This window comes from Hibiscus syriacus, unplaced genomic scaffold, assembly GCF_006381635.1.
Source record: "Hibiscus syriacus cultivar Baekdansim isolate YM2019G1 unplaced genomic scaffold, ASM638163v2 tig00110387_pilon, whole genome shotgun sequence".
Classification (NCBI taxonomy): Eukaryota; Viridiplantae; Streptophyta; class Magnoliopsida; order Malvales; family Malvaceae; genus Hibiscus; species Hibiscus syriacus.
The window spans coordinates 7,430,939-7,458,640 of NW_024062717.1; the positions used below are offsets into that span (position 1 = coordinate 7,430,939).

A 27,702-nucleotide genomic window follows, 5' to 3' on the forward strand; every position below is an offset into this window, starting at 1 on the left:
ATTTTAGATTTACAAAAAAAAATCTATAATTAAAATTTTATATGAAGTTCAGGGGTTAAAATAAAATTTTACTCTATCATTAAACCTATTTTTCTTTTTAATTTTGTAAAAAAAAATTATATAAATTTATGAATTTAAAATTTGTAAAAAAATTATATAAATTTATGAATTTAAAATTTTTAAAGAAAATATATAAATTAATTATAGTAATATTATAGTAAAATTCAACTTGTTAAAAAAAATATATAATAAGGATAATTTGGTAAAATATACATTCTAATAATCTTTTATTCCTTTAACCAAACACTGCAATCTTACATTCCTGCTAAACTAATCAAACACAAAATACAACATTCTCAGTAATCATATTATCTGATAATCTTTTATTTCTACTGATAATTTTACATTATGTGAACCACCTATAATTTTCACATAAATGTGGAAACCTAACACAGACCAAAGCCCACGTCTTAAAGGACACTGAAATGAAGCTAAGCAATTGCATTGTGTTTGCTTTTGCTTTACTCACACGACCTAATTGCTTCTGTACCAATACTCACACTTTTACACATACAATTCCTAAGCCACAAACAGCTCAGTCTAACGTGGAAACACATCATCCCAATTGGGGAAAAGGTCCCCACGTTTTATCCTATCTATCCAACTATTTCCTTATATATTATACTATTCATCACCATTATCTTATCCAATCACTGCCTTCCACGTCCCCGCTACTTGCTAATTTAAGTGGATCTCCACAGACACTTCCCCTGCGTCCGGGAGTAGCAGATAAACCAACTGATTTTTAAGTAACCGAGTCAAAAAGCATACAATACTGGAGGGAATCTATGATGTATGTTATTGAATATTCCTTCTCTCCCTCCCTCCTTAAATGCCAGACATGTTCTTCAACGCTTCCCCGTAATTCTAAGAATCCAGATCCTTGAGTTTTGTTTTAATAAAACCATGGCTGCTCTTAAAGCTTTTATATGTCTCCGACGTGCCGAACATCGACCAAGTCACGGAAAAGGCTTCCCTTTCTCTCTACTCCGCCCGGTTTTCCAAAGGTAACTCTCTTTGTTTCTTGATCATAATTGCAATCTGGGTTGTTCTTTGTTCTTGATGTTGATGAATGCATTATGAACCCTACGATAATGGGATTTTGTTTGTGTGTATAGAGGTGGATTTGAACAGAGCAGCGTCGTGTAGGATACCAAACTTCTTGCTTATAGGGCACAGAGGGCATGGCATGAACATTTTACAGAGCTCTGATTCAAGAATGAAAGCCATTAAAGAGAACTCCCTTCTCTCCTTCAACTCTGCTGCTAAATTTCCCCTCGATTTCATTGAATTCGATGTTCAGGTAACCATTCAAATTCTTGGAAGTTTCCCTTTTTCTGCCCAATTCGGGGTCGTCTTTGAAAGAACCGAAATCTTATTCGCTGTCGGTCGGCGCCTACTGATCTTGTGGTTTTTTTTTGTCTAATTGAAATAAAAAATTTATCACAGGAAAAAATAAATAAAGGAACCCGTTGTGGTTTTTTGTAGGTAACAAAGGATGACTGCCCTGTCATTTTCCATGACGACGTTATCCTCTCTGAAGAGAATGTATGTTCACTTTTCTTATATACTATCTTTGTATGTATATATATATATTCCTTCAAAGATTGAACTTTGGAAATCAATTTGGTATTAATTCCAGGGTACTATTTTCGAGAAAAGAGTCACAGAATTATGTTTAGCAGAATTCCTTTGCTATGGACCCCAGAAAGAAGCAGGGAAAGAAGGGAAATGTTTATATAGGAAAACAAAGGATGGCAAATTTGAGAAGTGGAATGTTGAAACAGACGATTCACTGTGTACATTGCAAGAAGCTTTCCAGAAAGTGGAGCCTTCTTTAGGTTTCAATATAGAGTTGAAATTTGATGACTACAAGGTTTATCAATCAGACCATCTCACCCATATTCTCCAAGTTATCTTACAGGTATATATATATCTTAGAAAGATGAAATTTACATATCATCACAAATAAAAGATTGTGATTCTTATTTGCTGTGAATTTTACGACAGGTGGTGTTTGAGTTTGCCAGATATAGGCCAATAATCTTCTCTACTTTTCAGCCTGATGCAGCTCAACTTGTTAGGAAGTTGCAGAACAACTATCCTGTAAGGGGCTCTATCTATGCTAGCTACATTCTTAATGCAATGATTCAGTTGATCTCAGGGTGTTCTTTGTTTATTGATGTTTGTTATGTTGGAAAAAATCCGACAGGTTTTCTTCTTAACGGAAGGCGGGACCGAAACTTACTACGATGTTAGGAGGAACTCCCTGGAGGAGGCCATGAAGGTGTGCTTGGAAGGTGGTTTACAAGGGATTGTTTCAGAGATCAAAGGAGTGTTTAAAGATCCAGGTGCAGTGCCTAAGATCAAAGACTCTAACCTTTCTCTCCTCACCTATGGGAAACTGAAGTAAGTCTCTCGATTTTAAACATTCATAGAAACATGACCATTGGAAAAGTTCTTGCGTCTGAATTTGAGTTTTGTATTGTTATTGCAGCAATGTGCCCGAGGCAGTTTACGTGCAATATTTGATGGGAATCGATGGAGTGATAGTCGACTTCGTTGAAGAGATCTCGCGGACCGTGGACGACATGATTAAGCCGGACGAAGCGAGTGGTGGAAAAGAGAGTGAGTCGAATTCGAAGCTTCAGTTCTCTCAGAAAGAGCTCTCCTTTCTCTTAAAGCTCATCCCAGAGTTGATACAGCAGCACTAAGTCATGCCCTTACAACATTATTTTGCCCATTCCTTGCCTTTTTTTAGGGCTGTAACCCATTTATATGTTTGAATATAAAATTGTTACTTCCTCCTACTTTAGTTAAAATGATAAATGAGACAAATCTCTCCTGAAACAATAGAATTTTGAGATTAAAATTTAACGTTTAAATATATAAAATTTGGGGTTAAGGTTTACTATAAAAAGATTACTCAAATATAAAAACTAAAATGCAAGAGGAGTATAAAATATTGGAATTTCTGGAGAGTAAACAAATGTATATAGGGGGGTTGAATATTGGTTTGGGCTTAATTTCGTCTTATAATAGGGTTTGGTAAAAATCGACTCGACTCAAAAAATTAATTTTTTTTACTCTAATTGACTTCGAGTTGAAATTTTTTCGTTGAAATTTCATAAACTCAACTCTATTCGAAAAAATTTCAACTACAAGTCGAGCTATAAAATACAACTCGAATAGTAACTAAGATAACTCAAAATTCTCAACCTTTTTAAAAATTATAATTTAAAAATAATAAAATAACATTATAAGTTTATAACATTATAAAAATTAATTAACCCCTAAACATAATTTGGAGGTTCCTGCATGCAAAGGAAAAGTTGAGAGGAAGAGGTAGGTTGCGCACTAAGAAGATTGAAGGGGAAGGCTTTAGGTTTGATTACGTTGAACCTATTTGATTATATTTTAGATGATAATTTGTACGGTGCGTTGATAGAAGAACAGTAAAGTGTAATAAATTTGTAAATATGGATGCAAACAAGTAATTATGTGCTTACTCTACAAACAACACCAATTATTTTTGCCTTTACTCCTATCTTCAACTTATAACATATTCTACAACAATAAATAAACAAATATCATCTCATGCAAATTATATAATATTCAAACTTATTGACTCGTCTCAGTGATTAAAATGTGTGTTGTTTTCCCTTAAGGTTTTGGGTTCAAGTAGCTGTGTTTATAGGGTGTGTGCATTGTCTAGGGGTGTAAATGAACATAGCATTTGATGAACTATTTGTGAATCATTCATATAACGTTTGTTTATGTTTGTTAATTAAATTAAATAAACGAGTATGAACAAAAATTTTATGTTCATTTAATAAATGAACGAACACGGATATATGTGTATTCGATTTCTTTATGTTCACGAACAAATTCATTTATTTCTTGTTTATTCGGTTCCTTCTTTTTCTTTTATTTTTTATATTTTAAATATTGATGAATATGGAAACTAAATTGAACATAAGGTGAATTTTGAAGTTCCAAATGTGAAACATAAGGAAATTAAGGACCAATGATGTAGTTTTATCATTTTTCTTTAGCTTGTAAACATTAAATGAAGGTTAAACAAACATGGTCGCAAACGATAAACAAATGTATTTGCGAACATTAAACGAACAAGAACATGATACTGAAAATTTAAACAAACACGAATTAAACATATACACTATAAAAAAATGAACACAACTTTATTCGTCCAAGTTCTATATATTTATACCCCTAGCGTTGTTAATTATTAAGAAAAATTATGAATAAATATTATATTATAATCGTTCTTAACAAGATTCTTAAACTTAGAACAGAAGCTCAACCAATCCTCTCGAGTGGAGCCCTTTCTATAAGACAAATTTAGCAGGAGATCAGACAAAAATGAGACAAAATGACTTGGTATTCTTTGATTTGGTTCCCCCATCACATTCCTAAAAATAGTTTGATAGCTTAGATGGCATTTTTAGATAGGCTTCCCACTCGTGACCGTCTTCAACGCATGAGGATTACTTCTTCTGGGATTAGTGTTCTTTGCAATGATTTAATGGAAAGTCGAAACCATTTGTTTTTCGAATAACAATTCGCATCTCATTTAAGAGAAAATTCTGCACCTTAGTGGATTACATAGGACTTTACAATCCTGGGAAGACATGGTTGCTTGGGCAGGTAATACTTGAAAAGGAAAGTCACTTCTAACCACTATCCTTAAAATCGCTTAGAGTGCCAACGTCTATGTTTTGTAGGTGGAACGCAACCGAAGAATTTTTAAAAGATGCTATCAAAATTCAGCAGAAATCTTCAGTAACATCAAAGCTTTAGTAGGAATTAAATTAAGGGGGATAAATATCACTAGGCTTGATTATGTTAACTCCAAACTTTGTATATCATGGGGTATTGATTAAACCGATCGATTTTTTTGTAATTAGTCTGTAAATATCCTCTGTGATCGGTGATGTGTTTTTTTATAGGAGTTTTGATTCTTTGGGTAATAAAATCAAATTAGCAAAAAATAATTATACAATTGTCTATTTAAAAAATTTAAATTTAGATTCAATTTGTTATACGAAAAATTTATAATCGGATTCTCAAATTTTTTGGCCATAATAACATATGGTTTAGAGATCATGTATGTAGACATTAGGGCAAGAAACTTAGCCTAGTTAGGGACAACCGACTTGCTTGTAGTATGTAGCTAATTTCAATTATTGATATACATATATTTTAAATTAAATTAAATTAATTAAATAAATTACATGGTTCATGAACATGAACTAAAACGACGATTAGCAAGGTATGAAAAGTAACACTTGAAATGGCATTAACTAATTAATTAAAAAAGGGACAAATGTATCTATCTAAATAGTAGGACAATCCGTCAGGACCTGTAGGGGGACAGCACCGCCCTATGGATCATAGAAAATAGATAACGAAACAGCTGTGACAACTAAGTAAAGGACAAATTTAATTCACAAACGAAACGTCTAGACTAGGATACTTAGAGGTGGTAGTATATATTCTAAAACTCTTAATTATTTGATAATAAATATTTAAATATTTTATAATTTCTAGTGTTGGAATCTGAAACCTCTAGAAACAACTATTTCTTTAACTATTAAGGTAATTTGATTCGTGTGTTTCAACTTTCAATTCTTGATAACTTCTGCTAAACAAGAATAATATATATTCAATGATGCATCTAGAGGTGTTTGGATGCGGTTGAATTTTTAAAGATTTTAAATTTTTATATAATTAAATATAATTTTTATTAAGGATTTAATTTTATAGTTTTTTTTAAAAGTTTTATAATTTTATATTTCTTAAATTTTTAATATAATTTATTAAATTTATAACTCTTAACATAAGATAAGCCGAGTGTAGGAGAGGAAGAGTCGTAAATATACAATATTAAGAAAACTCATTGAAAGATTTTAGTGGTAAAAAATAATGTTATTTTTCTTAGATATCCCGAATTCGAGCAGTTGCATATGTAGAGTATATGTATATATTATCGATAGCGAATAAAAATTCTGAACAAATACTAACTTATAATCATCTTAAATTATTAAAAAAATATTAGGGCATTAATATTTGGACTATTAAAAATTTGAGAGTCATCTTAATAATGGGTTATTATCCATCACCAATGTTGACTAGGCTTTGGACTAAGAAAGGATGGTTGTGTTTATTTATTTAATACTCTTTTTCTGTCTATTGTTTTTGTCGTTTTTGGTTGGAATTTCATCTTACAATGCACAATTGGGTTACTTAAAGTCCGTGCATTTCCAATTAAAAAACACATTTCATTATTAACGGTAAACTATAATAGTGAATGATTTACATGTTAATTGTAGTAAGTTAAAGAACGTGGCTCCCAAAATCAATCTTTTACCTAACTTGGAGTAGAAAACAAAAGTAAATTAGTATGTAGTAAGTTCACCTTTCCTTTCATTAAGGTTTTTTCTGGTTAAACTCTTTTCTTAGTCCTCCTACTATGTATACTTTGTGGATCTAGTTAATTTTATCATTTCCAATCTTATAAGAGACGGAGCTATAATCAAATATTGTGAGGGATAAATTATTTAAGTTTAAAATAATAGGGACTAATTATATGTTCCGTCTAAAATTTTGGAGGGAGTAAAAGTTTAATATTATTTAAATTTAAATTAATAAGGACCCAAATGTAACTTTCCCCCTAATCTCATTATACATATTATACGAGCTAATAACAAATTTTGGCCATGTATACAAACTTTCCCCCTAATCTCATTATAGAATTGTGTAGTGATAGTTAAAATTGAGTGGGAACATAAGCTGTAAAAAAGATGTGAAAGGTCAAAAGAAAAATGATAATTAATATTCCATGACCAACAAAATTATGAAGCAACTCTAGTAGTTGGGGAATAAACCCTAAAACTAAAAACTTTGATTCTAAGCCAACAACTTGGAATTACGACCAAATCCCAAGTGCATGATTAAGTTGGAGGCTAACCAAAACATAAAAATCTTCCATCTCATCATCAAAAACTCCAAGGCTTAGAATTTAGGAAACAAAAGGATCCCACACTTTCACTTTGGGTAAATTCTAAGGTTTTCCCTTTCATCACATGCAAGGAACCGATTAATCAATGTTGAGGGAATTAAGGAACAACTCTTGTTAACCACAAATGTTTCATCCATCTCTTACTCAACTATTTTAACTAATCATGATGTTGTAGAGTTGAGGGCATTTGAAATGGGCGATTGGGATTCAGTGGATCATGTATTACAAACATGATATGAGCCCTTCGATGGTGTGTTTTGGTGGGTCCATGAAAATGAAGGGATAAAACTAACATATTCTAAAATATAATCGGTTAATATAAGGTTGCAAAATGTTAAAAATTTTATTAAGGGATAATATTTTAGATTAAAACTTAAAATATTGTGCTCTCCATAATAAGTCATATAATTTGCATAACTATTTCAGCTGTAACGTGGAAAGTTACAATAAAATCATTCTTTTACCAATTATGTAATTTTTTAGTATAGATAAGTAACACGTTAGGTTAAAAGTAATATAATATTTTCGGTTATAACAAAAAAAACTTACCAAAAGCACATCACTTTAGGGTGCGTTTGGTTTAGGGAATATAAGATTACCAGTGGGAATATAAGATTACCAGGGAATATGATTACTTGGAATGTTGTATTTTGTGTTTGGTTGGTTTAGCAGAAATGTAAGATTACCGTGTTTGGTTAAAGGAATAAAATATTATTGGAATGTATATTTGACCAAATTGTCCTTATTATATATATATATTTTAACAAGTTAGAAAATATTTATATATTTTCTTTAAAAAAATTAAATTCATAAAATTTATATAATTTTTTTTACAAAATTGAAAAATATAAAAAGATTTATTGAAAGGGTACAATTTTATTATAGACTTTTTTTGTAAATATAAAATAGTTTAAGGATAAATTTGTAATTTAATCTTCGTAAATTTTTATTATTCAATGACAGAAAAATGATATTTTAGAAAAAAAATAAGGACATTTTAGTTTAAAATACCAGTAATCCAACAATATCTAAAGAAATAGAAGTAATGGCATTCTCAATAATATACCTAAAAAAATATATTATTATAATCTTACATTAGCGATAATGAGATTTCCGGCTAATTAAACGGAAAATATGAGGTCATTTTAGGTTGAAATAGAAAATAATATTTTTTTAAGTGGGGTCATTTGCTGAAAGAGCTGAGAGAGGTTCTTGACCAGAGAAGGGTACAAGTTTTCTTACACGTTTGTGTAAGAAATGAACCCTCAATAGAAAGCAATGAATTGGGGGTGTTTGCTTATTTTATTACAGTCAACGAAAGAGTTGTTTCCACTTTGGCCAATACCCATCTCTCCTATATATAAAAGCTACCTCTCTTGCCTTTCTTCTCCCTATAAGTCTTCCCTCTTGTTCCCTTTGCCTTTGCTTTGGGGTTTCCTTTTCCCATCCGTACATGGGTTTCTTTGCTTGATTCCAATCGGCTAAGCTAGCTCAGGTTTGGTTTGGGACTTGAGGGATTCAGATAAGTGAAACACATACAAGCTTAAGGGTAGCATGGAAGCTCAGAACTTTGCTGTTAATGGAGGAGTGAAGATGCCTATTGGTTACAGGTTCCATCCTACAGATGAAGAGCTTGTGGTTCATTACTTGAAGAGAAAGGCTTTGAATCTTCCTTTACCTTCTTCTGTCATTCCCGAGTTGGACGTTTTGCAGACCGATCCTTGGAGCCTGCCTGGTTAGCTTTCCCATTCGGTTTAATAATTCTCAACCTTAATGCTTTTAGTATCAAACCTATATATGTTAATATTTTGCGAGTTTCAGGTGATGTGAAAGAAAACAAATATTTCTTTAGCAAAAGGTATGGTAATGACAGTAACAACAAACGCAAGAGTTGTGGTTACTGGAAGGCCATAGGCAAAGAGAAACCAATTTTAGCTTCTGGGGCCAATCAAGTAATCGGTATGAGAAAAGCTTTGGTTTTCTGTGAAAGGAAGCGTTCAAATGAGACCAACACTCGATGGTTTCTGCATCAGTTTCGCCTTGTTGGCTCTGCTGAATCACTTTATCCTACACAGGTACGATAATAACAACAAATTCCTGCAAATATAATATAAAGCAGCCAGCAGACATTAAAGATTTTTGATGTGATGGATTTTCTTCTATATATATATTGCAGATGCTCAGTAGGGAAAGGCTTGGGGAATGGTCAGTTTTCAAGGCGATTCAAAGGAAGAGAAAAGCTAAAAAACATGGTTCTGGCAGAAATCAGACAAGTAGTGCAGTCCACATGGCTAGTTGCATTGATTTCACAGTGGAAGACAGCTCTGTCTTTGGTCTTCCTCCTCAACCCTCGTCACCAAGCTCGAGTGAAACTACTGGGGTGTGCACCAATGGATTATTAGATGAGAAAATTAGTTCTTTATCACATTGTTGTACGAGAAAGCAGTGAAAAGAAATACAGTTTCACTGTATGAGATGTTTTTTTTAATGTGCAAGAAGGCAAAAAAAATGGAGAAATTGTGTTGTGGAAGCAAATCCCATAACTTTTTCATTTTACAAATTATTACAGAGCATCCAACTTCTTTTTATCATCAAAAGGCAAGTGATTTTGTTTGAAGATGACCAAAGTAGATACAAATATGAAAGAAATATACATACGAAATGTAGACATCTAATGGGATAGACGCATAATTTTATGTACGGTGACGGAAACCGATCCCATCTATCTACTCGATCCATCTCTGCAAGGGTACATTATCTGAAAATAACATTTTGGCAATGATGATTGTTGGCAAAAGGCATTAGCACATGGGGACTGATTCTCTCTTACCCTGTATTATATAAATATATACCACACAACCCAACATATGAAGAACCCAATGCCCTTTGTAAAATATGCTTCCGTTGATCAAATCTATGGGAGACTATTCTAGGGTTTGTGTTACTTGACATGAATTGTTATGGGGTTGAGTTGGAGCCAAATTAAAAAAAAAAGTGAAGAGATTCTTCTCTCATTGCCTTTGAATTTCAAAATGATTCTGCACAATTAATGTGTTCTGATAAAATAATGTTTCGGTAGTGTTGGGAAAGGGAACAAAGACAGACAAAAGGGTCTTTAAAAGATAATTTTCCAGGCTTGGATTCTAAATTCTAATGGCATGATGATCAGAATAGGATTCTTCTTGTCAGCCAATGAAGCCGAAGAAGAAGAGGAGGAAGCACATTATTTTACGAACTTTATTTTGCCTAACCTCAACTCTTCAACCTCGTCCACCAATCTCCATGTGTTCTTCAAAATGTCAATCAAATTTCAATTTCAATATCTATTATATTTAAAAAGATACATGTAGTACATGTTGCAGCCACAAGCACAAAGTATGCTAGGTTGATAACATGTGGTACATGTTCCACACGTCACTGCTTGAATCCAGGACCTGTAAAACCATCGACATTTTATTTTATTACTGAGCCCACTTGATGAGTTGAAGTCTCAATTTATTAAAATGCGACTAATTCATCACATAAATCAGAACCGTGCAATCCCTTGATTCCTGCAACACCATCATCTGTTTTTTTTTCCTGTTTCGGGTAGGAGTAGTAGGACCCAATCACAACTCACATGTCTTATACTACCACATGTTTATGTACAAACAAACCATTTACATCATTATTTCATTTTTTAAGGGGGGAAAAAAAACTCAGTTCCTTATTATTGAAATGAGGATGAAAATTAACTCATGACCTTAACAACAATTGCTATTTGCCGTCAATTTAATGCCAGATGTGTTTGCTTTACTTGGGTCGAAGAAATTATAATCGACGGAATATTAACTAAATTAATTTTTTTTAAAACACGTAAATTTAAATATATTTAAATGAATTATAAAAAAAATTTTCATTATTAGAATTTGAAAATTGGACTTGGCGAGGTCAACACCACTTCTTTTACTTCCTCCCGTGGGCTACTAGTATATTATAATTAAAAGAGATAATGCAATTTTAATAAAGAATTTTATTTTAATTTTGATTAATATTAAGTTTTAGGTTCAAACTCACAATTCTATCCTTTTCCTTGTGGTCCCAACGTAGGTAAGTAGTGTATTTGACGTGCGTGAAAATATCGGACGTGGATTTTTATATAATAATAAATAAATTTATAAAATTTAAAAAAATAAAAAGAGATTTTCAATAAAATATAAAAAATTTAAAATATATAAAATTATGAAATTTTCATAAAAACGTTGTTCCTCACTCGACCTCTTTGTCTCGGTTCATTACATTATTATTTTTGAATGAAAACTCATGAGCCTCATTAAAAACTCATTCTAAACCTAGTAAGGGGAAAAGAGTGCTCAAAATATATTAATCAAAGATCAATGACATCATTTTTAATATTCTGAGCAATGATGTCGAGACAAACCGACTCAAAAAACAAAGAACTACCCGAATTTAAAGCCCAACTTGCTAATGCGTGAGCAACATGATTACATTATTTAGGAGTATACAGAATACAAAAATGAGGATGATCATGAAAAATAGCACGAGCCTCTTGAACATACACCCCGAAGATAGAAATATATGTAGAAATTCGTGTAATCTTATGGACGAGCAATCAAGGAATCAATTTCAAACTGAACATTAGACCATCTCATATCACAAGTCATTCTAAGACCAGCGAGTAAAGCAGATAGTTCCGCAAAACCCGCCTCAAAACATCCAACAAAAGACTGGGCCAAACCACCACAAACTTGTCCACACTTATCACGAACAACAACTCCAATTGCAGATAGTCGACGCTACGCAACAAAGGCACCATCAACATTCACTTTGATAACTCCTCCAAAGGTGGAGTCCATCGTATAGCAGAATTACAGATCGTTGTGTATTCTTCCCCACTAATAAACCTTAAATAGTCCTGATGTAGTATCTTTGCATTAGTCACCAAGAGCCACGCCGGTTGCAACCTGTCAGAATGAATAAAAGAGTTTCGATTATTCTAGACATTCCACAGAATTATCAAAAAACCAGCAAAAGTATCAATTCCTAGAATGGAAAATACTTCCTCCATCCATAATAAATGACTATCCATAGTACTCAAAAATATAGAAAGAGACAGATCTACTAGACGTAAAGTCTCTAAAATTACAGGACAGTCGCTCATAGCAAGTATAATCGTCTCCTCCCCCATTAAAACACATAAGATAAATTCCATCACTAAAACCAGCACTTTTAAGCCGACTACCCACCGGTAGTGCATTACATTAAAAAGGCTAGCAGGTGGTTTATTTGTTAGTGAGATGTGGACCAAAGTTTATTGTGGTAAAAGGGATGGAATCATAGATAGTCTGCCGTAAAATACGCAATTAGAGTTGGTTTGCGGCGTACATTGCTGACTTTACCACTGGACAAAAGTTGGTAGCCTACTTAGTACGGTAGCCCATAAATTATAACATAAAATTTAAATTTAAGTTATGTTTATTTTACTAAAAATAATTTCTATAATTTTTTATAAAATAAATTATATTTTTAAAAATTATTTTACAATGATATTACATAAATTTTAATTGGTATTTTTTTTAAAATTATTTATTAGAAATATCTAATATAATAAATAGTATTATTTATTATAAAAATTTAATATTATTATTTATAAATATTGTAATAAAATATTTAATATTATTTATGTCAATATTGTTATTATTAAATATTATTTGTATAATTTTATAAACAAAAATATTAAAACTAATATATTTTATTTAAAAAATATTAAAAAATATTTATTAAAATAAGTATATTATCTTTATACTATCAAAATAATATATATTATTTATTATATTAATTATTTATTAAAATAATATTATTATTACATTATTAAAAAATATTATATTATATCAATAAAATTATTAGTAAATATATTTTAAATATTTTAATGATTAATATTTTAATTAAAATGATATTAAAATATTATATTAATATTAAATATATAAAATAATATTACTTTGATTATTTATACTTTAAAATAAGAAATCCAAAGAATGAATAAAATAATATTAAATATCTAATTATCATCTTTAAAGATCTTATTAATAAATAGTTGTGAGTCTTTTTAATAGATATTACTTTACCTCCCACTAATAAAAAATGAATAAACTGCTTGTATGATCACTCGACTATTATCCTTTTTCAGTTTGAATATCAATGTTTTGATTTCCTCAATTCAACCATCTAACTATTTAAATGGTTCAATCAAAGCATATGTTATTAAAATTTAACGTAGAAGATGACACGATAGTTAAAAAAATTGGTGCAATTAAACATTTAGTCTCTATTACTTATATATTTTATCAACATGATCTTAATTTTAATAAATTTAACTCTCAAATCCTCGGATAATTTGGTATAATATAGACAATATATAATATATTTTTTTATATCTGAACGTTTAAATATTTTACTTAAATTCATAACATTTTATATGTTTTAACTCTTAAAAAATGAAGAAATCGAAAGAAAATTAGATTTTATTAGTAGAATTAAAAAAAAGAGAGAGAAGTTGGAAGAAGAGATTTTGCAGGAAATGGTAGCAGTAGGAACATGAGAAGAAATTTTGAGGATAAGCAGATGAGTGATGGGTCCTCCAATTGCCATAGGATTCCTGCCATTCTGCCACGTATCCTATCTTGTTCTTATTGCAACGTGCTATCATGTCCCCATTTTGTATTGTTATGACCGATTCCAAAAATAAATAGTAAGTAATTGCAAAATCTACTTTGCCAGAGAAAAGACACGTTGAAATAAGCAAAGCTGGTGTGCAAATTGAATGAGCCTCAACAACCCTACAGAATCCCCTCGTAGATTGCAATCCAATCTATAACCAATGTTGGATATTTACTAACTTCTAATTTTGACGATGTTCAATGATTATTTAACTGGTGCCTTTTATTTTTATTTCATGGTTAATATTTGAAATTCGTGATTTATGATAATATATCGTTAAAATTTGAATTTAATATACTTTGATGATAAGAACGTAAACCACACTTTTCAAACTCTAAGACCTAATAGTTGAAGCACAAAAGCCATGGTTCATAGTGGACTTATGGTATGGTAGGGATAACAAAGACCAGACTCCATTCATTGCATGCCTACTTATTCAGACTCAACACTTTTGTTTAAAATAGAATTCAATTATTTACTCTTTTTTTTTAAATTCTGGTGAGGTTTGATGGTATTGAAGCCAACTGGATGCTATTCTAATCTCACGTGCCTCTCTGGGTATATATATATATAAAAGGTTGTTTGAACGTTGAATATCAACTGATTAAAAATTTATGAATATATATTACTTTATATTCATTATAGAGTAATAATAAACATTTGCAATTGTATCTTTTAATGAGTTAGGATCTACTTACATAATATAATTTTTTTTTAGTTTTATAAAAATTTAAAACTGTTGGATGACTGAAAATCAATGACTACGATTAATTTTTTGTTTTATTTTTCCAGTAAATATCTTCTTATTTATAATTGTGTTCATATTTGAATACAAATACTAAAGTAGCTTAGGAACGAATTATGAAGATTTAAGATCTAATTTGAATCATCCACGTTGATATAAGTTGGTTAACTAAGGGCTGAGTTTTCTTAATACATAAGTTGTTGAATATTTTAAATCCTAGGAACATCTTTGTGAGACTATCTAGTTAACAAGCAAATTGACCATTCGAATGTCTCTTTAGTTAATGATAAATCAAGAAAAGATTAGGTTATTAGGATGTACCGACTAATTATAACCAAACTATTCAAAAACAGTTGGGTAAAATATATAAATGGTCCCGATTATAGAGCAATGTTTTGTTGAGTCTCCTGACTATTAAAGGTTATAAAATGATAGTTCAATTATTTATATGTTATAAACTCATCATTTTCCGTTTAAAAAATGATGATAATTTGAGCTAGATGTTAACTTGCTCGACGACATAATATAAGCAGGGTACCGATCCACAAAATACAACCTAAACGATTTTGAGATAAGGTTTTATCATATTCCAATCAATAGGTTAACTTTAAGCTCAAACATCACTAATTTTTTAACAGAAAAAAATGAGTTTGGAACATATGAATAATTTAGTGACTATTTTATAACTTTTAATAGTTGGGTACTCCACAAAACAACACTCTATAATTAATGAATTATTTTATAATTTTTAATCGTAAAGAGACTCAATAAATTTTATATATGTTTTGACGAGAGGACAATAATGTTGTGTCTAGTAAACATGATCGAGGCAAAATTTATTTGAAAACTTCCATAATACGATGAGTTTTTTTGGTGCGACATGTTAAAATGCGGCTAAAAAAAAATAAAATAAACGTGATCAAAATATGAGAAAAAGCATAAGAATTTAGGTTTGATACAACTTAAAATGTGACATTCGTTATAGCATTTTCAGTTACAACCTAAAATGTTATAAACAATATCATATTTTTGATTGACAACTAAAAATATTACGAAAATATTACGAAGAACATAACATTTTAGATTGCAACTAAAATGTTATAACGAATGTCACATTTTAGGTTGCACACAATTTATATTCTTATACTTTTTCTCACATTTTCGGCCGCTCCCATTCACGTATTTTTTTAACCTTCAATTAGACTTCCTTTTATTAGACTTTCTCCCATAATATGTTAATATTTTTTTATATATCCCGAATAATTATAAGATAACATTTATTCATAATATTTCTTAACTATTAATAAAAGATATCATATAATTGTAACTTCTTCAACCCAGAACTTTTAATAAAAAACAATATAAATTATAAGGTTGAATTATTAAAATATTAATCATAAAAGTTTTATTTGAATGTGTAAAACTCAATCTTATACCAAAGTAAATAAATTTCTTTCCTAATATAAATATATCTCTAACCAAATGATAATATTTTTATTTTAAATATAATTATAACATTATTATTAAGATAACAAATTAATTTAAAATATTAGTTTTTTTTACAGCGAGACCTTGTAATTTTGTTTTTGTTTTTAAATATTTTTATAGAGAAAAAACTATTTCTTTCTAAAAAGCTCAGTAACAATTTTTTTTAAAGAAAAAGAAGAAGAAGGTAAATATAATTTCCATTTTACTTGTTAAAAGTAATTAATTTTCATTATCTTGGGAGTATAAACAGAGAAAGATGGGTGTAATCGTTGCTTGCATTCACATTCTCAACACCTCCTCTTTCTTTTCCTCCACCTTCCTTCCTCCTAAAAGACGCAAAACAAGAAAACATTTTCTTCCATCCTTGATTGAAGTTTTACCCTTTTTTTAAAATTCAATCTTCTTATTTAGCCTTTCGTTTTAGTTTGGTGGAGAAATCAGTATTTACATATATGGGCAGATCATTCAGATGATTTATCTAGCAGGGGTACTTGATCGCAACCTTCTTTATCGGTGCGTGCATAAATTATTTTAATCTGTTCGTTTTTTTGTCTTTTTAATTTTAAATTTTTCTGATCATGTTTGGATTTGCTTTAAACTGAACTGATTTTTTCCCATTTTTTTTGGCTGGCTGAATTTATTTATTTACATATGCTGATGTTCATAACTTGTTAAGCTTTGCTTCTGGTTGACGGTGGTGAATGGGTTGTCGGGAGAGCAATCCGTTTCCGTGGTTTTGGCGTTATTTTTTTTTTTGACTTTGTATTGGTGTCTTCTTTATTGTTTCAAGGATTCAAATTTTGGCCCTCTAAGGTCTTTTAGATCGTCATTTGCTAGTTGTAATTGTTTTTGTTGGAAACAAATTCTGGGTTCTCTTGCTTCTGTTTGTTCTTCCTTTGGATTCATAGTTGATTGGACTGTATTGATTTTGAGGTAGTGTAGTTGCTATCTTGCTCTCGTTATGGTTTTAAAATATAGCTTTGTGCTCATTTATGTTGATTGAAGGAGCTGTATACACATCATTGAATTTGTCCTATCTCATAGTATTCATCGGCTTGTCTATCTTTTGATGGAATTCTATTGTTCAATAGAAGAATTTAAGGCTATGGTGGATTAACTTTTGAATTTGATTGAGTAAAGAGTGGCAATACCGTGCACGAATACATTTGAACTGAGTTCTGATTATTTTGATTTTTTACCCTTATTCAGCTTCTCTTTTCGTTGGCATTTTTTGCCAGGCAATCCCGGTGATTTTTCTTGTTAGCGACATGAATTCTTTTTGCTTCCTTGCTTCCTGGTTCGGAGGCCAGAAGATATGCGCTACTCATTATCGTTGGATAGTTAGTTTGTGTTTGGATTTTTCAACGGTGGCTCGTAATAGAACTGAAGCTGAGATGTGGATGCCTTTGGTTGATACATAATACAATTGTCTTTGTGGTATTAGTGAACTAGTTTTGTAGGAATCATTTTGTTACTCTTCAATGACTTTGCTAGAATTAGGAGACCTAAATTCCCTTCTCTGTTATATTCTAGATGAATTTGAATAATTAGAATTGATTAGAAAATACTGCAACGTAGAAAAGTAATAGAGGCAAGAAAGTGTGAGCAAGGAAGAGAAGGAATAACTTATTTAGCTCCACTTACATTACTTGGTTCACCATTCTTTGCAATATCAGCAATGGGGTTGCCGCACGTTTCCTCAGATGATAGTTCTGAGGAAGGTCAAGCAGCATCTGTAGATGCATATTTGCAAAGCCCACAACAGTTTTCAGGTGTCAGCATCTTTGGCTTAGATTGTATACGCAGAGGAAGTTTTAGCCAGACTATCGGGGGTTCCTTGTGTTCTTCACTAGGAGATTTTCAAAGGAAAACTTCCTTGGAGCTTTCAGAGGAACCCGGAGGGAAAATGAATGCTTCATGCAATGCTCATGGGCTGAAAATTGGCTATGCCAATGATGTTGGATCGTTTGCTGCTTCTAGAAGTGGAATGAAAGTCCAAAACCCTGCTTCTAGGATTGTGGGTTTTGAATCACATGGAACTACTAAGGTAATGGAGGGAACTCCTAGTGATCTTCACTCTTCTCCTATTGGTGTCAGAGCTAATGAAACAGAGTCCGGTGTGTCATTAGTCAGGAAGCGACTGTTGTCTCCATTAAATAGCATGCTTTTCTCGGATCAATTTAGTGGTGACCCTCTGGACATTAGATACAGCAGCAATCAAGTAAACTCCACTTCCTTAGCTGATAAGCACAGGGCTTCTGTTCCACAAGACTATAAGAAAGCAAATGTTGGCAGCAAAATGAATTTCGCGACATCATCCTGGTCTTTGCCAAGCTGCTTTGAACATGGAAACGATCTATATAACAAAGGTGGAACAACTTCGGTTGTTTGTACAGACGGACCTTTACTAGAAAACAAGGAGTCCCATCTTTCTCGTAATTTTCCATATTCATCTGGCCCTGATCGATTCCAAGAATCAAATAAGTTAAGGTCCAGAAGTGGAGCAATTTCTATATCACCCCAAACTGCAACTTCACCTGTTTCTTTATCACCACTAGGTCCAAAGTACAGTGAACGGATAACAGCTGCCGGAAGATGCAGGAATCTTAAGAAGTATACCAATGATTCTCATTCAACTCTAAACAATTCAGAACAGTCAGTTGAAAGGTTTAACTCCGGTATTATATTTGCACCTGAAGAAGAGGAGTTTGAGATTTCAAGCAGATCATTTGAACATATTGGTTACGTGCATAAAGAATTTCGCCCTTCTTCTCTGGAAAATGCTGCTGGAGTAAGTTGGCCTTTCTGTCACGAACCACCCCCCACATCTCCATGTATGAGATCCTTAAAAGGTTTGGGTGGACTTCCTGTTAGGAGGTCCTTGGTCGGTTCATTTGAGGAGTCGTTATTGTCTGGAAGGTTTTTTTTGGTAAAGCACAGTCAGGTTAGTTGTCAATTTAAGTTGGGTTGTTCTATTTCTAAGTCTGAATAGGAAAATTTTCATTCACAGATGACTGCATTTCTCATATGTTTACTACTTATGTCTTGTTTGCTTAGAGGATTGATGGTTTCTTAGCTGTTCTAAGCATAACTGGAGGGAACTTCTCCCCTCGATCACAGAAACTTCCGTTTTCTGTTACCAGTGTGGATGGAGATTGTTCTCTCCTGTACTATGCATCCATAGATCTTTCAAGGAATTCATCTTCGAATAAGTGTCGAGATCAGAAGCTGAAAAGAGGCCTTAGCAATGATGAACCACAACCTGTTAGAAGCCGGTTGCATATTCCTGTGAAAGGGCGCATACAATTGGTAAGGCCTACCACTAATTGCTAGTCAGTGTCTAGATGTTAGTGAAACTCAAATATTACCATTCTATTACCAAAAAAGGCCTTCCCCTAATTGCTACTCTGTGTTTGAGCTTTCATAGCATGCTTCTTTAGCCTTCTATGTCGTGAATTCTTTTACTTGGATTTGCATTTGGGACCTTGGTTGGTATCCAACGAGAATTCGGCCATTACTAGTGTCTAGTTCTTTGTTTTACTATCATATTTGTTGTTGGAACTTTTAAATCGTGTCAAACTACATGCATTTTCATCATGTCATCCTGTCTAGAGTATTATGTCAGAAATGGGTTTTATTTCTTGTTGGTGGGTTCCTATGCAGGTACTTAGCAATCCAGAGAAAACACCTCTTCATACGTTCTTTTGCAACTATGATCTCAGTGGCATGCCGGCTGGCACCAAGGTAATATGAATTTAATCTGCATTGTCTTTTTTCTTTAGCCGTTGGAGAGATTGTTACGAAAATGATAAAAAAAAATCTCTTACTAAATTCTTTGCACTTCGCAGATCAACTATTCTATAAAAAGGGTTGACACTGCAATAATCTGCCTGCACATTTTAATATGATGAATTCTCTAATTTATGATCTTTATCTTGTTCGTAGACATTCGTGCGCCAGAAGATTACACTAGCATCTTCTAATCCCAACTCTGCTGAGCTGAACAGTAGTGAAGTTAAAGGCAGTGAAGGCTTGGATTCGATACAAATGACTGGCTGCAACAATGATCAGTGCAAGGAGTACACCTACACTGACCGGAAACTTTCCCATGGTGGTGTTAAGATCAATGAAAATACTAACGGTGCTGGTTCACTACGATATGCTCTTCATCTCCGATTTCTTTGCCCTTCGCCCAAGAAATCTTCAAAGTCATTTCAGAGATGTAAATCTGATCCAGGATCAGTTCCACAGAAGATCAGCCTTGATAAGAGCGGGGACCGGAGGTTCTATTTGTACAATGACTTCAGAGTTGTCTTCCCTCAACGTCACTCAGATGCAGACGAGGGCAAGGTAATGCAATTTCCTACATTCATGCATATATATATACACCCATTCATACATAAACACAAATACAAACTCCTGTCGCGCTTACCATTTGTTCTAATAAGGCTGTTGTTGTCTAATGACAGTTGAACGTGGAATACCATTATCCAGACGATCCAAGATACTTCGATATCTCCAACTAAAACATCTTAAATTACGTCACAGAGGCATGCTTTATTTTTCGCCGACCTTGTACATGTTTCATTTCAGTCATCTCATCCCGAAATGGCACTAACCCTGATCAACCTGTATATATCTCGAGTCTCTCAAATAATTTGATGGGTTAAACATTGTCAAACTGGCCTGGCCTTGCCTGGCCTACTTGTAGATTTGAATAAATTATTCCCTTTCTTTGGAAAGTAACTATCCATGAATTAAAAGAGGCTACGGTTTGACAGTGCCTAAAAGCTACTGGACCTATGTAGACCTTGTCGATGAGATGAAACAAGATGCATGGCCATAAGAGGGTAAAATTAACGTATGGAAGGACTGATTATAGGTGGGAATGATGACGTGCGATAGTTTTAATATACAGTTAAAAAAATGTTATTGATTTTGTTATTATTTAAATAATAAAATCGATAAAAAATTATCGAAAATATTATTATTTCTATCGATTTTTACTAAACTTGATAATATATTAGGTAAAGTGTTACTTAAAATATTATCAAACTTGGTAAAACTCAGTTTTGTTAAAATATTTTTACCGATTTTGTTATTTTTTTATCGAATATATTATCAAACTCGGTAAAACGTCCGATAATAATAAAATCGATAAAAATAATAATATTTTAATTAATTCTTTTACTGATTTTATTATTTAAATAATAATAAAACTGATAATATCTTTTTTTTTTACTTTATATTAAAGATATCGTATTGTAAAATTTTCCTTATAAGGGGTATCTCTGCATAGTACAATGTGGAAGGAATCAGAATTTAAAGTAACAAGGAAACATAAAGGAATGGGTTTTTATTGGATGGATTTGGATTATTTAGGAGTCTAATCAGATTGGATATTCCCATTTAATGTTATGCATCGTTTTATATTGTACATGTCTCTGCTCCACCAATCATAGCCTTGTGTTCACATAAGTGTCCCTTGGGCATAGCTTTGCCTAAACGAAGGGAGGCTGAGCTGTTCACAGAAACTAACAGAGAGGGAGCAGTGGAATATGTGGATTGGAGCAGTCAGCCACTGTCACTGACATAGCTTGTTCACGAGCCGATGTGTACGCAGTGCAACTTACCGTCCTTTATTCTCTTATTCCACTCCCCTCTCTGCCCATTGCACTTAAACTCGAATCCATCGAATGATTTTAGAATAGTATAATAAAAGAGAATGCTATTATTTTCAAAGAATTTGAGTTCAAAAAATTATATTTGTAAGTTGTGCGTGCGTTATCAATCAATCAATAAATATTTTAAACATATATTTTTTTATAATTATTTTAGATTAAGAGATGATTACCTCAAACTAAGAAATGAGAGATTATTTAACAGAGTAAATTGAAAGGATCAATATTGGATTGGAAACACACTGTCGGGTAAATCCGTCCAGCAACTCACTGCCAATCATCGCATGTCCTGCCAGCAATACAAACAAAAGCCTTAAACCCCATAAAAACCCTGAACCGTCCCCTTTCTCTTGCCATCACCTTTTGTTTATCTTTGGGTGATCCTTTTTTTCTGTTTCACTCTCTTCTAGTCCAGTTTTCTGCAATCCCAATGGCGGACCTTCAATGTACAACTTCTTCAACCGTATTTCCGACACGTCTTCAGCTTCAAAACCCATCAAGAAACATCCACAAAGAGCTTTACCATCTGCTGTTCCTACTAGGCCTTTCCATTGTCGGTTCTGTCCAAGGAAGTTCTTAACTTCTCAAGCTCTGTTTGGACACCAAAATGCCCACCACCGAGAACGAGCCGCAGCTCGAAGGAATGATCAGAGTCTGCTCTCCCAACAATAAAACTTTCTGCAACAGGTTAACCCTTTTGGCATTAAAACCGAGGCACCTATGGACTACCGTGGTGGTGCATCTTATCTCGACACCTTGCACGTCCAACACCTATACCGTCCGTCTTCCGGTTTTGTAATTACTCAGGGATTTATGAGTATTAGTATTTCCTCTCCCGAGACCTCATCTCCGAGCACTGATGTGGATGAATCTGCAAATGTTGATCTCACTCTCCGTTTATAAAGCCTCCCTTTTTGTTTTTGGTTTTAAGAAGCAGCAAATAGCAATGCTCAGGCTTCTTATGAAGCTTCAAGGTATGCTTAGAAGTTTATTTTTTAGTGATTAAGAATAGATGTTTAAGTTATTTAGAAAAAATGTTTTAGCTCAACCTATGACGATGATCAAACTTTTCAACAATTCCTCACTCTTGGAGAACCCAAAAATAGGGTAATCTCATAATTTCAAGTTTCTAACATGTTAATTATTGAACCAATTTTCTGTGTATTTGAATAATCTATGACAACTTCATTGATATAAGTTTGCAAGTCAATCTCTCGTATAAAAACTAAGCTCAAATTTATATTATTTCAATTAAATATTATCAATCAAATTTACATTATGAGCTAGATATTTAGATAACGTGTTTAAAAAATATTATTATGGATATAAAAATATAATATTAATTAAAACACATTAAATATTAAAGAATTATTTTTATATTAAACTAATACGAACAAGACAGAGCTAGGATCAAATGTTGGGGTGGGGTAAAATTTTTATATCAAAAGAATAAGAATCTATTAAGTATTTAAATCTAAAAATTGAGAGGGACAAAAGTCTTATTTCATTAATATTTAAACTAAAAAGGACCTAAAATATCATTTTACCAAAAAATTTGGAAAGGGCAATACGTTACTTAGTCACTAATATGAAGTATAATTGTCTAATAAACTTATATCCCAAATAATTAGTTATCTAAAAATTGAATGAAAATAAGGACAAACTAGACATGAATATATAATTATGCAAAAAAATATTATTACATTTAATATAATATTTTCTGTGAACCAAAGGCACGTACGAATATAATTTTGATGTGATAAATTAAAAGAATCCTCACTAGACGCAATATATTAGGTAACCTTTATAATCACAAGAGAGAGACATGTCATCTGCTTTCAAGAATACAAACCAAAGAAAATCAAGACAAAATCGTATTAAATCTAGATTTTCCTTGCAAAAACCAGCATTTAAGGTTGTCGTCAAGTTTCCAGAAGTAAACAAGGAGCTGTTCTTACAGGATTGACAAATCACCTTCTCAATTTTCCAACTCAAATGCCTGGTCGTCAGAGGGTAATTAATTTGTTTCCAGTGCAACATCTCCCCCCCCCCCCATTTTTATTACATCTCTGCAGGTTGATGATCCAAGTCCTTTTCATTATTAACTTTTGTCTAAACAAATAATAACCCACAAGCAAATTTGTACCATTGGAGCAACAAAATTTTATTTACTCCACTCAACCAACCCCTTCTTACTTTTTTATATATCAGGCTTCAAATCCAACGTTGTTCAAACTACAAGAAAATATTTTGTTCAAGGTATTTATTTGATTGGCTTGCATTTTGATAAATACCATCTTCTTCTTCTTCTCAGTTATTTAGTTATAGCTTTCCTTCTTTCTTGGAAAGAGTCTGTAAATGGCACCTGAGGTTGCCAGAGAAAAAGCTTCGGATATGGTTCAAGCCAAAGGCTTTGCAGTGTCCAACACCTCAAAAGGAGGCTTCTTTACGGTTCAAACCATGGTCAGGGTTTTTGCTGCTGTTTCTACATTGGCTGCAATCTGCGTCATGGCGACAAGCTCCCAGACCATTGTTCTATTCGGCTTCACCATTAAAGCTCACTATAGCTACTCATCTGCTATGAGGTAATCACTGGTTTTAAACAGTTTCATGTATGTTTGTTTAAATGACTTGCCATTTTCTATTGGCTTTGTTACAGGTTTTTATTTGTGACAAATGCTATAGTAAGTGTATCTTCTGTGCTTTCACCGATCTTTCTCTACCGTTTGAGAAGTTCAGGATCAAGTCCCAAGAGCTTCTTCTATCTGTTTTTGCATGACATGGTAAGCAACTTGTTGGTTTGTTGTTGAAATTTTAAACAAAGAAAGTTAAAGTTTCCTGCATTTGATTTGCAGGTGATTATGTTGCTGGCGATATCCGGGTGCGCGGCATCGACGGCAGTGGGCTATGTCAGTAGATATGGAGAAGAAAAAATGGGCTGGATGGCTATTTGCAATCGTGTGAGCAAGTTTTGCAACCATATGACGACAGCCATGGTGTTATCTTACTTGGCTTTCTTTTCCTACTTTGCTCTTGCTGTTATGTCCAGCTGCAAAGTCATGTATCGAGCCAATGATGAGTACCAAAGCAATGAAAGGCAAGCTGGTTCTTGAAGATTAATTATCAAAAGGGAAGCCGCTTCTTCAACTCGGGTCATGAAAATTTCTTATTTTTCTGTTTTTAGGGGTTTAAATGCTGTTTCTTCAGAAAATTACACTGCTGGTAGGAGGTAAAATATACTTTGTAACTGAAATTAAGTACTTTATGTCTTATTGTTATAATCAGATTAGAGTTTGTAAAATGTCTTTAGGACAACGTTAGCTATGGTAGCATGCAGCAAGGTCTTATGAGATTGCTATAAAAAGCCCTAAGTTGGACAGCGTGTCACCCGAACCTTAGTTGTCACGTCTTAAAGATAACTGCATGGATTGTTTGCTTGGAACAAAAGCAAGCTAATTCTGTTGATCTTAAACACCTGGGTTATAAGGTTCACCATCAAATACTTGCTCTTAACATCAATGGGGCACTATGCCACTGCTAAAGATCCAAGTAAACTTTTAACAATCATTCATTGCTTGTGACTGTCTGCGTTTCTATATAAGGTAAGCTTGTATAAGAATAAAGATACAATGAGGAAAAAAATACTGTAAAAAAATGCTTTCATTCTATTTCAATCTCATCTTCACAGTCTTTGAGATGTTCTTGTAGGGGCTGGCCCTGTTTTTCCAAGTTTTGAGAATCCCAGACAGGATCCATTGCAGGTAGTTCATAGTCATCAGGTCTCAGTGATAGTTGAAAATATGGTAGTTCAGGTAATGTTTGGAGAGCCCTGATTCACCACCAATATTAAAAGTTAATCCATAACCATTTATTGAGAAAAGTAAATTAAAACTCCGAGTTGCATTCAAAACGGCTTACTTCTCTTGTTCTAAGAGGCAGCCATACATCTGTGATTTCCTTGATGCAACCTCCGGTATTTTCTGATGTAAATGCTTCATAGCTCCCCAAAGGGGAGGTGCCCTTTCCACAAAAATAAAAATAAGTGTTACGCCGGATCTTCTTTTTCCTTAACTACATATTTTCGGTCATATGAGATAACTTAGGGGGGAAAACTGAGCATATTCATATCAGATGCATACTTGTAGCCGAGATCTTAGTCCCGGGACTGAGCAACATGGAATGATAGCATGACAACTATGGATTTTCTTATCATGATATTGAAAACCAACCTGGTTACGGGAGCTGCAAGGCAAAAGCTTATGCAAGCTTTCTTGCTTTCTACCAGTAGCTCTTGTGCAGCTAGGAAACAGCACACGGCACTAGTATGACAGGTTGGTTCACTACCCTTGTCGAGAACCAGGCCGTGGTAGTAATAAGCAGCAGCCTGAACACACAATTACATGGAAGTTAGATTCCTATATGAAATTGGGATGAGAATGTTTTGGTATTAGAGATTGTGGTTGAAAGTTGAAACCTTTGCTTCAACAAATTTCCATTTGATGAACCACATATGTTTCTTCCCATACCCATGGCTTAAGTCACATCCAGACAAGCATTGATAAGCCTGATTATACAACAGGAAAAAAAGCCGACTGTAACCGACAAGTCATATCCACGGCTGAAACCCGAATTCATACAAGCAGTCGAGGATGACATAGATTTCCCAAACTGAAAATTAGAAGTAAAACCTGACTGTAATAGATCAGCAGTTCACAGGCCAACCTCCTCTTCACTGATAAAGTAGCCTTTTGACTTTCAATAGCTAAACCAAGCTGTATTTCGGTTCCCTGAATCAAAGATCCATTTCCACTGAATTATAACAAGAAATCAAAGATCCAATTCCATTTTTCAATTGAATTTATTCAGTAACGTAAGTAAAGAATACCTGGCCTAATGCTTGGATGGAAGTAGCTTCCAGTACACCATCCTGCAAGTCTTTTGACATACTTTGCCTGGGAATATTTATGAGATGTTTATATGATATTGAAAATTTGTGCTAGTACGTGAAATAATGTTTTCAAGAACTCTAAATTTATGTACATACTTGATTTCCGGTGGTATAAGACACAGTACGTTCCGGACACAAAATTCCAGGTACCCTGCAGCCTTGAGCAATAAAGCAACTGCATCTCTCTTACAATCTGGTGGTGATTAGTGCATATGGTTTTCAGTGATTAGACTAAGAGTTAAAGTAAATCATAATTGAAAATTAAGGCATAAACCTGTAGAAACGACCCGTAAGCCAGAACCAGAATAATCCTTGGGGATCATAAGTGTGTCAGCCTCAGATAATGTGAGCATAGCCATCATATGAACAACCGATAACAATTCAAACCAGACGTTTGCTAAAATAGTCTCCTGCACGTTTCGGATTCGATTACAATTGTTTACAATTACATGCCAGGCAAGGACAAAATTATAGAAGAAACCATGCATGGATTCCTGGAAAAACATACTTGTCTTCCATCTTGTAAATTTTTCCACTTGAATTCCACCAAGTTCTCAAGACCATGTTCTGCAATATGCACAGTTATTCATCATAGGAACTTGGAGAAACATGGGACACTAGAGGAGAGATTGGGATCAGCAGATTATAAAACCTTTCTTAGTAAGTCCAACCAGAATCGACATGTACTCCTCCAGGGCCTGCTGCAGTTCGGTAATTGCAGATCCACCTGCAACATCCACAGTTCCACTTCAGATATGAAGACTCATCACAATATATATGAAAAACAAGAGGGTCATAAGGTGAGACAGACCGGTGCCCTCTGCAATCAACGCAATCCGGTTCCTTAGACAAAACAATCTGTCGATAACATCACGAGGTATTAAGCCCTTGAGCGCTCGTTGAAGATCACAATGTGCTGGAGTTCTCATGCAAGGAGCAAATACAACCACTTCTTGGATACTCAGCTTCTTCTTCTTCCCAACTCCGTACACAGAATAAGTGCACCCCATCTTTTCACAGA

The 27,702-nt window shown here is 33.1% G+C and overlaps 5 protein-coding genes and 1 pseudogene across 9 annotated transcripts; 5 read left to right on the plus strand and 1 right to left on the minus strand.

Annotated features, from left to right (window-relative positions):
• Positions 1-912: 912 nt before the first annotated feature.
• Positions 913-15,921, plus strand: LOC120122547 (glycerophosphodiester phosphodiesterase GDPD2-like). Its single transcript, XM_039141681.1, has 8 exons — positions 913-1,067; positions 1,179-1,363; positions 1,549-1,608; positions 1,703-1,984; positions 2,071-2,166; positions 2,273-2,469; positions 2,558-2,804; positions 15,893-15,921. Exons 2-7 carry the CDS (start codon positions 1,250-1,252, stop codon positions 2,772-2,774), a joined length of 966 nt encoding a protein of 321 aa, XP_038997612.1. The 5' UTR covers positions 913-1,067; positions 1,179-1,249; the 3' UTR covers positions 2,775-2,804; positions 15,893-15,921.
• Positions 8,444-9,607, plus strand: LOC120122548 (NAC domain-containing protein 83-like). Its single transcript, XM_039141682.1, has 3 exons — positions 8,444-8,837; positions 8,924-9,177; positions 9,279-9,607. Exons 1-3 carry the CDS (start codon positions 8,657-8,659, stop codon positions 9,549-9,551), a joined length of 708 nt encoding a protein of 235 aa, XP_038997613.1. The 5' UTR covers positions 8,444-8,656; the 3' UTR covers positions 9,552-9,607.
• Positions 15,922-16,330: 409 nt separating the features above from the next.
• On the plus strand, positions 16,331-20,729 carry LOC120122549. 3 transcript variants are annotated; one of them, XM_039141684.1, is made up of 6 exons: positions 16,331-16,565; positions 17,262-18,996; positions 19,110-19,361; positions 19,716-19,796; positions 19,998-20,402; positions 20,522-20,729. In XM_039141684.1, the coding sequence occupies exons 2-6, from the start codon at positions 17,731-17,733 to the stop codon at positions 20,576-20,578; spliced, it is 2,061 nt and encodes a 686-aa protein (XP_038997615.1). In that variant the 5' UTR covers positions 16,331-16,565; positions 17,262-17,730; the 3' UTR covers positions 20,579-20,729. The 3 variants fall into 3 exon arrangements, with proteins under 3 accessions (XP_038997615.1, XP_038997614.1, XP_038997616.1); XM_039141683.1 differs by having other exon boundaries at positions 17,291-18,996; XM_039141685.1 differs by lacking the exon at positions 19,716-19,796 and having other exon boundaries at positions 17,291-18,996.
• A 1,190-nt stretch (positions 20,730-21,919) lies between these two features.
• LOC120122776 lies at positions 21,920-22,636 on the plus strand (annotated as a pseudogene).
• A 1,365-nt stretch (positions 22,637-24,001) lies between these two features.
• On the plus strand, positions 24,002-25,225 carry LOC120122555 (CASP-like protein 1F3). 3 transcript variants are annotated; one of them, XM_039141692.1, is made up of 4 exons: positions 24,002-24,318; positions 24,393-24,531; positions 24,589-24,869; positions 24,986-25,225. In XM_039141692.1, the coding sequence occupies exons 1-3, from the start codon at positions 24,092-24,094 to the stop codon at positions 24,844-24,846; spliced, it is 624 nt and encodes a 207-aa protein (XP_038997623.1). In that variant the 5' UTR covers positions 24,002-24,091; the 3' UTR covers positions 24,847-24,869; positions 24,986-25,225. The 3 variants fall into 3 exon arrangements, with proteins under 3 accessions (XP_038997623.1, XP_038997622.1, XP_038997624.1); XM_039141691.1 differs by having other exon boundaries at positions 24,589-25,225; XM_039141693.1 differs by having other exon boundaries at positions 24,393-24,516; positions 24,589-25,225.
• Positions 25,226-25,288: 63 nt separating this feature from the next.
• On the minus strand, positions 25,289-27,694 carry LOC120122552 (BRO1 domain-containing protein BROX homolog). The gene is made up of 11 exons (XM_039141689.1): positions 27,493-27,694; positions 27,334-27,408; positions 27,190-27,248; positions 26,956-27,091; positions 26,778-26,874; positions 26,619-26,685; positions 26,422-26,520; positions 26,208-26,297; positions 25,963-26,117; positions 25,652-25,753; positions 25,289-25,562 (listed from the first exon to the last, which is right to left on the minus strand). The coding sequence occupies exons 1-11, from the start codon at positions 27,689-27,691 to the stop codon at positions 25,394-25,396; spliced, it is 1,248 nt and encodes a 415-aa protein (XP_038997620.1). The 5' UTR covers positions 27,692-27,694; the 3' UTR covers positions 25,289-25,393.
• Positions 27,695-27,702: the final 8 nt, after the last annotated feature.